General features: G+C 47.1%; 1 protein-coding gene across 4 annotated transcripts in view; it reads right to left on the reverse strand.

The window, feature by feature from the left end:
- Positions 1–3,498: 3,498 nt before the first annotated feature.
- IRAK2 (interleukin 1 receptor associated kinase 2) overlaps positions 3,499–10,381 on the reverse strand; it is a 75,381-nt gene continuing 68,498 nt past the window's right edge. For all 4 annotated transcript variants that reach the window (XM_017501502.2, XM_017501500.2, XM_017501499.2 and 1 more), the window contains 3 exons: positions 10,157–10,357; positions 7,298–7,586; positions 3,499–5,135 (listed from right to left, as the gene is read on the reverse strand). In XM_017501502.2, coding sequence (XP_017356991.1) covers positions 5,017–5,135; positions 7,298–7,586; positions 10,157–10,357 — 609 coding nt within the window. In that variant the 3' untranslated portion in view covers positions 3,499–5,016. The remainder of the gene's footprint in view (positions 5,136–7,297; positions 7,587–10,156; positions 10,358–10,381) is intronic.

A 10,381-nucleotide genomic window follows, 5' to 3' on the forward strand; every position in this document is an offset into this window, starting at 1 on the left:
GAGCGGTGGGGGCGGGACCTGTGCCGAACGGAAGGCGCCCATTGCTCTATCCGCCAAGGGGCGGGACTCCGAGAGAGATGGAGCCCGCCTTTTGGCCAAGAGGCTTGGAGGCGGGACGGTAGCCTTAGGAAACTCGTCCATTGGTCAGAAGCCAGATAGGGCGGAGCCGTTCACGTGGGCTAGAACAGCGGGAAGCTGAGGCCAGCCGGAGGTGCTGGCAGGTGGCGTCCGCGGACTCGACTCACCTAACGCCGTTCGCCTCAGCGTCCGCACCTGTGCCGGACGCTTTCAGACCTGGATTCGCTCATCGAACCCACGCTAAACCGTGTGTGCTGAGCCTTATGACCCGACATTATAGAGCGGAAACCTGTAGCTCAGAGAGACCAAGTGAGACACCCAGAAAGGGGAAGAATTAGAAGCCACCAAAGAAAAAAAAAAAGACTACACAAAAATGTGGAATACCCACCTGGTGAAAAATATTAAAGACGGCTGGGCGCGGTGGCTCACGCCTGCAATCCCAGCATCTTGGGAGGCCGAGGCGGGAGGATGGCTTGAGCTCAGGAGTTCGAGACCAGCCTGGCCAACATGGTGCTATCTCTACAAAAAATAAAATTAGCTGGGCGTGGTCCCAGCTACTCAGAGACTGAGGTGGGAGGATCACTTGAGCCCCAGAGGTCCAGACTGCAGTGAGCTGTGATCGCGCCACTGCACTCCAGCCTGTAAGACAAAGCAAGACCCTGTCTCAAAAAAAAAAAAAAAAAAAATCAAAGACAAGGTACAAATATAGAAAAATCCTTACAACACATGACAAAGGGCCGATATTCGATGTAGCAACTCTCCCAAAATATAAGATAACATAGTATTAAAACTGGCGAAGGGGGCCGGGTCCAGTGGCACACGTCTGTAATCCCATCACTTTGAGAGGCCGAGGGTTCAAAACCAGCCTGGGCAACATGTCGAACCCCGTCTCTACTGAAACACAAAAATCAGCCGGGTGTGGTGGTGGGTGCCTGTAGTCCCAGCTACTCAGTAGGCTGAAGTGGGAGGATCCCTTGAGCCTGGGAAGTCCAGGGTGCAGTGAGCCAAGATTACGCCACTGCACTCCAGCCAGAGAGTTAAAGTGAGACCCTGTCTCAGGAAAAAAAAAAAAAGCAGAGGAAGCAATGAACAAAAATTATGAAAGGCTCTTAAACATAAGAAAGATGACTCCACCTCAGCCATTTAAAAAGTACGTATAAAATTATAATTTTCCACTCGTTAAATTGGGAATAATCAAAAAACAAGATAATATACCTTGTGGCCAAGGATGTGGGGAAATGCACTCCCATACATCCTTGTTGTAGTGTTAATCGATACAATCTCCTTGGAAGGTAGCATTGTCTATAGTAGCTGGAATGAAAACAAAACCTCAATCTCCATCAGTAGGAGCTGGTTATATACATTAAGGAATATCCATACAATGGAATGTAAGGCAAAAAGAATGAAGTGATCTAAACTCACTGTTGAGGAGCAATGGCCAAGAAAGAAGTGAAAAAACAAAGGACCTAGAAAAGCATGAATGAAATACTTGTGTGGCCAAATAGAGAGGAGTGGCCCACAAAGATAAATGTCGCTTTCTTTTTTCAAATCCCTGAGGGTAACCACTTTGTGTGTTTGTTTCTCACAGCTTTGAGATATAATTTACATACCATAAAATTCACTCATTTAAAGTGTATGAGTGACAGGTGCAGTGGCTCATGCCTGTAATCCCAGCACTTTGGGAGGTGGAGGCAGGTGGATCACAGGATCAGGAGTTCGAGACCAAACTCACCAACATGGTGAAACCCCATCTCTAATTTTTCAAAAATACGAAAATTAGTTTGGCATGGTGGTGGGCACCTGTAATCCCAGCTACTTGGGAGGCTGAGGCAAAAGAATCAATCGCTTGAACCCAGGAGGCGGAGGTTGCAATGAGCCAAGATTATGCCATTGCACTCCAGCCTGGACAACAGAGCGAGACTCTGTCTCAAAAAAAAAAAAAAAAAAAAAATAGTGTATGACCAGCTGGCCTGGTGACTCACTCCTGTAATTCCAGCAAGACTGTAATCTATTTTCTGTCTTGATAGGTTTGCCTATTCTGACAAAATTAAACATGGAATCATATAATATGTGACAAGCTTTTGCTTAGCATCATCTCAACGGTCATCTATGTTGTAACATGTATCAATACTTAATTCTTTTCTATGGCTGAGTAATATTCCATTGTATGAATAGACCACATTTCATTTACCCACTCATCAGTTGATGGATATTTGGGTTGTTTCTATTTTTTGGCTATTATGATTCATGCTGTTATAAACCTTGGTGTGCAGGCTTTTGTGTGGATATGTTTTCATTTGTCTTGGGTAGACACCTAGGCATAGAATTGCTAAGTCATATGGAGACTGTTTTACCTTTTTAGGAAGTGCCAAACTGTTTTCCAAAGTGCTCACTATTTTCAATTCCCACCAGCAGTGTGTGCGGGCTCCAACTTCTCCACATTGTGGCCAACCCTTCTTTCTGTCTTTGATTGTAGCTATCCTAGTGAATGTGAAGTGGCATCTCATAGAGGTTTTGATTTGCGTTTCCCTGGTAACTAATTAAGTTGAGCATCACCTCTGTTTTGCATCGCCTTTGGAAGGATACTCCAACCTAGTGACAGTGGTTGCCTTTGGGAGGAAAAAACTGGAGGCTAAGATCACAATGAGAAAAAGCCTGCCTTCTCACAATGTAACCTTTGTACTGTTTGGATTTTTAAATCCTCTATTAACCTAAAAAAAAATTCAGGCTTTCCCTGTGTGGGATTCATGAAAAGACATCACAGTACCCGTGATTGTCTGGAATTCATATACTCAGAATGTGCATGTATATATTTATACCTGGCTGAGCAGAAGTCTATAGCTTTCATCCAAATCCCAAAGGGATTCACTGACTTCTCCAAAAATAGGTGAAATCCTAGTCTAGAAATGCAAGTATGTCTGGATAACCAGGAACCTATTAGTGTCAGCCCTCTATTGCTTAAACAGCCTTGGAAACACCCTGCTTATAATTGTAAGGTGTTTGCAACAGGTCATGTCCTGTTTAGGGCACAAAATGCACATTCACCTTGAATCCTCACAGACACCAGAGCTGAAGACAGTGCTGTCTGTACAGATCATTGTCCACCTGGCTGGGACCCAGTTCAGCTACATCACATGTCAAGCCAAAGCCGTCCTTACTGGGGAGTTGCTAAATGCTTTCCACAGGCAGGACCTACCCCTGACAACAAGCCTATGAGATGGGTACTTTTTCTTCGCAGTGTACAGATGAGGAAGCAGAGCCTCACAGTAACTCCCTGCCTGGGCTCAGGATCATGTAGCTATTCACAGTCAACAGTGAGAGCCAGGATCCTAGCTAGCTCTCGGCTACCCCGTCTCAAGGATGCAGAGCGCCTTCTCTAAACAAATTCTTCTAGACACAAAACTAATTACAGGTTGTCTGTTGACTTTACAAACATATTTTTATTGTATAAAAAGATATCACTATAGAATCATTTTAAATAGGACATTTCTCCCAGTGAATTTAAAATAGCATCTGTTTTACAAAAAGATATGCAACATGACTTTTCAGATATATACACACTGAATAATCATTAGGTACATGGCAGAAATATACATTTAATACCTTTTTATTTTATAAAACAGGACAAGTGCATTTTCCAAGCACTTCTATAGCCACTGTCTCCTCTGTTCCTCCCAACAGCCCAGGGATGGAGAACAAGCAGGTGTTATCTTACTTACAAAGAAACTGAGGTCCCAAAAACTAAATGACTGACTTAATTAGCAGCAGAATCAGACATGAAATGCAGTCTCCTGATTCTTCATTCAGTTATAAATAACACATATTCTTGGGTGGGTGTGGTGGCTCATGCCTGTAATCCCAGCACTTTGGGAGGCCGAGGTGGGTGGATCACGAGGTCAGGAGTTTGAGACCAGCCTGGCCAATATGGTGAAACCCCGTCCCTACTAAAAATATAAAAATTAGCCAGGCATGGTGGTGGGCATCTATAGTCCCAGCTACTCAGGAGGCTGAGGCAGGAGAATCGCTTGAACCTAGGAGGCAGAAGTTGCAGTGAGCCGAAGTCGCACCACTGCACTCCAGCCTAGGCAAGAGAGTGAGACTGTCTCAAAAAAAATAACAAAATAAAAGCTCCATTAAAAAAACACTAATATTAGTGGGATGGGAAGATAAAGGTGCCAGGCAGTGACTAAATAAATGAGTTGCAAGATTTCCAATACAGGCAGTGGAAAGCCTGTAGAGTGCTTCACCAGGTGTCTGCCATTTGTAGAACTTGAGACCTGGAGAGGTGAGTCAAGAACTGCACTGAGACACAAGTTGAAAGTCTTTCAGAACAGGTACAGTGGCTCCAACCTGTAATCCCAGCGCTTTGGGAGGCCGAGGTGGGAGGACTGCTTGGGCCCAGGACTTCAAGACCAGCCTGGGCAACACCGCGAGACCACATCTCTACAAAAAAATAAAAACAAAAACTAAAAAAAGTCAGAGCATGAAAGCTTGCAGGCTGTCAGCAAATACGACCCAGAGATCTTAGCTCCAGAAAATGCTATGGCATTGCAGAATGCTCCGCCAGTGGTGGGGGGACAGGAGCTGCTGAGGTAATGGAATCTGCAGGGGTGGTTACCATCACACAGTCCCTGGTACCACAAAATCACCCACATCCTGGGCCCGTGTACAGGGTTTCTGCTTCACTCTCCTCTGATCCCCTGCACTAGCTAACAAAGCCCAGAAAGGAAGAGGCTTCATGGATTTTTGTGTCTCTAAAAGCTGAGGGCCCTTCTCTCCCAACTCATTCCAGTGAAATGAAGTTTCCCTCCCACCCAGGAGAGCTGAGGTTTTGTTGTGTATTTCCAGGCAGGTCTTGGATTCTGCCTCAGACCTTTCTCTTGATCTGATGCTCATCTTTCCAACTAAGGACAAGGGTCCTCAGCTGTGTGCCAGTCATCAGGGGCCAAAGAGCTCAACGCTGTCCAGTTTCTCCTCTTTGTAGAGCAGAATATTCTCCATCAGTTTCCTTTTTGCCTCATTGATCTCAATTTGCCATGAAGTCTCTGTAGCTGATGCTTAACAGAAAGGAAAGAAGAGCGACTTGCATGAAAGCTACTATCATTATAATTCTTAGATTCACTTAAATCAGGTTTCTGAATCAGGCCCTGAGTGTAATGAGCATTTCTCTTTTTTTCCCCTTTCCTTTCTTTTCTTTCTTTTTTTTTTTTGAGATACAGTCTTACTCTCTTGCCCAGGCTGGAACCCAATTGCGCAATCTCTGCTCAATGCAACCTCCACCTCCCAGGTTCAAGCAATTCTCCTGCCTCAGCCTCTCAAGTACAGCTAGTGCTCAACTTACGACCACGGTTGGGACTGTGGACCAGTCGTAACACGATTTGGTCGTAAGTTGAGTAGGCTATATGTACAGTTGAAATGGTGCACGCGGAGATGGTAGTGTTGCTGGAAGCTGGTCCGCACTGTCGTACGCCCAGCTGGGCAACGTTTGCGCTGCCAGACACGGAGCAGTCATGGCTAGTGATTGTGGTCGTAAAGTCTAATGGTCATAAGTTGCATAGGTGGTAAATTGATCAATACCTGTAACTGGGATTACAGGTGCACACCACCACACTGAGCCGATTGTTTTGCATTTTAGTAGAGATGGGGTCTCACAGTGTTGCCCAGAGTAGTCTCAAACTCCTGAGCTTAAGTAATCCACCTACCTCAGTCTCCCAAAGTGCTAGGCTTACAGGCCTGAGCCACTGCGCCCAGCCAATATATTTTTTTGAGACAGTCTCACTCTGTTGCCCAGGCTGGAGCAATCTCTGCTCACTGCAACTTCCGTCTCCTGGGTTCAGGCGATTCTCCTGTCTCAGTCTTCCAAGTAGCTACGATTATAGATGTAATGTGCACCACCACACCCAGTTAATTTTCTATTTTTTATATACAAATATTCTCAGTAGAGAGTTTCATGATGTTGGCCAGGCTAGTCTCGAACTCCTGACCTCAAGGGATCCACCTGACTCAGCCTCCCAAAGTGCTGGGATTACAGGCCTGACCAGCCACACCTGGCTAATTTTTGCATCCTTTGCAGAGATGGGTTTTCACTATGTTGCCCAAGCTGATCTTTAACTCCTGGGCTCAATCAATCTGCCCACCTCAGCCTCCCAAAGTAGTAGGATTACAGGCATGAGTCACTGTGCCCAGTGGTAATAAGCATTTTCATCACCTCTACCTTTGAAGGAAGCCCCAAAACCTACCCTGACCTTCCAGAAAGGAGAGGGTTTCCCTGTTCCTCTTTATGGTGTTAAGGGGTGGGAAGGTGGAGTGAAAAAAATGTTCACATCCTGTCTTTCTTCTTCCTCTCCCCTCCCCATGGCAGGAGGAGTAAAAGGAGAAACAGGAGTGATCAGAGCCTGGGACACTCATTGAACCATGCTTACTAAGGAACAGGGACACTGCATTGAAGGGGCCTTCCTACTCTTTTTATTCCAGAAAGAAACCTGGTATCCTTGGACCTGAATGGCAGGAATGGAAGGTATCTTTTTTTGATTTTCCTGAGATGGAGTCTTGCTCTGTCACCCAGGCTGGAGTACAGTGGTGTGATCTCGGCTCACTGCAACCTCCTACGCCCAGGTTCAAGCTATACTCTTGCCTCAGTCTCCCGAGTAGCTGGGATTACAGGCACGCGCCACCATACCTAGCTAATTTTTTTTATTTTTAGTAGAGACGGGGTTTCGCCATGTTGGCCAGGCTGGTCTCGAACTCCTGACCTCAGCTGATCCACCCACCTCAGCCTCCCAAAGTGCTGGGATTACAGGCGTGAACCACCAAGCCTGGCCCACATTGTGTTTTTAAAAGCTACTCTGGCTGGCTCCTGGAGAAGGACCTGGTGAGGGAGGGGCCAGAATGGATGCAGGAGGACTCTGGGAGGCTGTGCAATCCCCTGAGGACAGAAGCTCAGACAAAGAGGGAATGCAGAGAAAGATGTAGATGAAGGTGAGAAAGATTTAGGAGGCAAATGGACAGGACTGGGTGATTGACTGGACATGGTCCAGGGCAGTGAGGAAAGGGAGGTGTCAAGGATGCCTCCGAGGTTTCTCTGTGAAAAACTGGCTGGTTGGTGAATGGCTGAATAACCAAATGAAGGAGTGAATGAGGGTAACAGAAAGAAAAAATGATGGCCTGAAGTTGGGGGGACACACATGAGCATCTATATGCACTCCGACCTCCAGCTTACCATCCTGGGGAGGTTCTGGGCCATCGCAGGCCTCAGAGGAGGAGTCGGCCTCCCTTCCCACGATGGCCCGCAGCCTTCCTTCCCCATTCTCTATGGGGAGAAGGGGGGCAGCAGCCCCGGCCCAGGGTGCCACACTCACGGAGGAGGCATCAAGGCTGGAATTGTCCACATCATCTGTTTCCTCTGGGGTGTTGGAAGAAGAGCCTGTAGCCTCAGAAAGCCCACTCCAAGGGAACAAGGTCTCCTGACCTCGGAGCCGCTCTTCAACAGCAGCTACAGAGCCACGCACCTTTGGGAGAAGAGGGATAAGGGAGATCATCAGGAATTCTCTCTGAAATAAAAATACTAACACCTGGCCTCCCAGCAAAGAGGGGGCCAGGAGCAGACTGAAGAACCAACTGTTGGTTCCTTTGTCTGAAAAAGCAGCACCATTCCTTTGAAAAGACCTGCACTTGCCCACCACCTGCCCTGCCATAGATGAAACGACATGACCCAACATGGGCTGATCATAGTACCCCACTCTTCTGGCCATAGAGATTAGTCTACATTTGGGCATGTGATCCAAGCAGGCCAATCAGAATCCTTCCCTGAAACTTTTCCACCTAGAGCTTATTGGGGAAAGACCTCCAGCCTTTCCTTTCTAGTGGTAGAACCAGATGCCCCACCACACTCAGAAAACCCATTTACAGTAGAAGAAAATGAAAGCTCAACACAGAATAAAGAAGAGGCAAGCAACAGGGAGAGAGAAAGCCACAGACACAGAGACATGATGGCTGTACCTGTGGTGTTTGAGACCCTGGGTCTAACTTCACTGAAACCAAAGAAATGCCTGTCCTCTCTGCTGTTTGGTTAAATGAGCCACTAAGTTCCTTCATTCACTAATTCACTCATTCATATTCTTCCCCTCTCCCTTTGTCTGTGTGTGTGCACATGTAGGAGTGTGTGTGTGTGTGAGAGAGAGAGAGAGTGTGTGTAAGAGTTTAAGCTCCTAACACTGTCAATCAGAAAAACACAAATAATATAGATTTTGCCCTGGAAGGTTTTTCTGGTTAGGGAGGTTAGGAAAATTAGAGGGAAGCAAGGAAGGAATGTTTCTTCTTCACACTGACACATAAAGCACACACACATATACCCGTAATAACAATAACAAATTTCATCTCAGTGCCTTGCAAAAAATTCAGTATACTAATGTATCCATTTCATACACAATGCATGAGCTTTTATAGATAAAAAATTAAAAGGTCAGAAAAGTTCCCTGCCTAAAGCCACCCAGCCAGTCCACTAAATGGCAAAGGTGACCACCAAACCCAGGCCTGCTTATCGTCTGGTCCCTGACCCAGCTGGTCTCTCATCTTCCTAGCTTGGTTGTGATCTACTAAGAGCAAAGGCTGTCTCCTACCTCTTTGTACACCTAAAGTGCCCTATCCCGTTTATTCTACATGGCAACCCTCTCTCATCCTTCAAGGCCCAGGTCACATGTTATTTCTTAAGATAAATCTTTACAGTAGATATTTGCCAAGCTAAAGACTGCATTTCCTTGTAGCTAGATGAGGCCATGTAACTAGGTTCTGCTCTCCATTATGTGAGAAAAATGCATTTCTAGATCACATCTTTAAAAGAAAGAGAGTGTGTCCACCTCTTTCTTTTAACCCTCTTTCACTGGCTGGAATGCTGCTGTGATGGCCTGGGTGAGAGCAGCCATCTTAGACCCTGAAATGGAAGCCACATGGTAAGTATAGCAGAGCAACAATATAGAAGGAGCCTGGGTCCCCAATACCATGGCACTGCCACATTAGCACTGGACTGGGTAAATTCACTAAAGAGAACAGACATGTATCTTGTTTAAACCACTGCATTTTGCAGTTTCCCTGTTATAGCAGTTTCACCTCCACCTTAAGTGATACATTGAAGAAAATAATGGGATGAATAAAAGGATTAAAGTCTTTTTTTTTTTTTTTGCCTGAACATAGCTGAAAACTACTCCAAGAAGGGAAGAAAGTCTTACTGAAAGAATAATTGGTTGAAGGAGACAGATCTTTTTAGAATACAAACCTGATTATGTTCTACCTCTCCTTAAAACCCTTAGTGAGCCCAGGCACAGTGGCTCACGCCTGTAACCCCAACACTTTGGGGGGCCAAGGCAGGCAGATCATCTGGGGTCAGGAGGTCGAGAGGTCTAGAGCAGCTTGGCAAACATAGGGAAACCCCGACTCTACTAAAAATACAAAAATTAGCTGGGTGTGATGGTGCACGCCTGTAATCCTAGCCACTCGGGAAGCTGAGGCAGGAGAATTGCCTGAACCCAAAGGATGGAGATTGCAGTGAGCTGAGACTGCACCACGGCACTCTAGCCTAGGGGACAGAGCGAGATTCTGGACACCATCCAGGGAGGGAGCCTTGGGCAGCCAAGTTTTCATGCTGGACCCGCCACACCATGCCTGATTGGCCAAGCAGTGGACACCTGACCTGAGTTCAGCCAATCAGGTTCTCCCTCTGCCGTGGGACACAGGGTGGAGGATCATTCTCTCCATTATAACCTGCGGTCAGAGCCGTTCCATACCAGAGAGCACAGAGGATAGGAGAAGGCGCCTGTAGGGAAGGGGGAATAAAGCCGATTCACAGAGAATTCTGTTAACACTCGCGGGCTTGGTCCTGCGCCCTGAGGCCCTGCACCTCCCCTGTCCTTAGGCTCCCCACTAATCCATCCCTATACGGCCTGTGGCTGATGAGAGCTTCGGGAAGTTCTGCTGTTTGCAAGCGAACACAGCCCTGGTTTGTGCACCAGGCCTCTGTGAAGGGGCCGTCCGGATGAGGCGGACCCGCGCGCCCAGGCACTAGGCCGCTGCCAGCGAGGCTCACCTCCTGCAGGCTGGCGTTGCGCCTCCGCAGGCACAGGCAGGTGGCCACAGCCAGGGCCTCGGCGCAGTCTTCCGGCAGCCTTCCTGCGCCCTTCTCCAGGTATTTCTGGCAGATCTCCTTTGCCATCTCCTTCTTCACGTCCGTCTTCCTAGAGCAAAGCGAGGCGGTGCTGCTTGGAATTTCACTGAGGAGAAGATCCTTCTGTGGGAAGAAGGGTGGAAACGC

Source organism: Cebus imitator, unplaced genomic scaffold, assembly GCF_001604975.1.
Source record: "Cebus imitator isolate Cc_AM_T3 unplaced genomic scaffold, Cebus_imitator-1.0 Scaffold281, whole genome shotgun sequence".
Lineage (NCBI taxonomy): Eukaryota > Metazoa > Chordata > Mammalia > Primates > Cebidae > Cebus > Cebus imitator.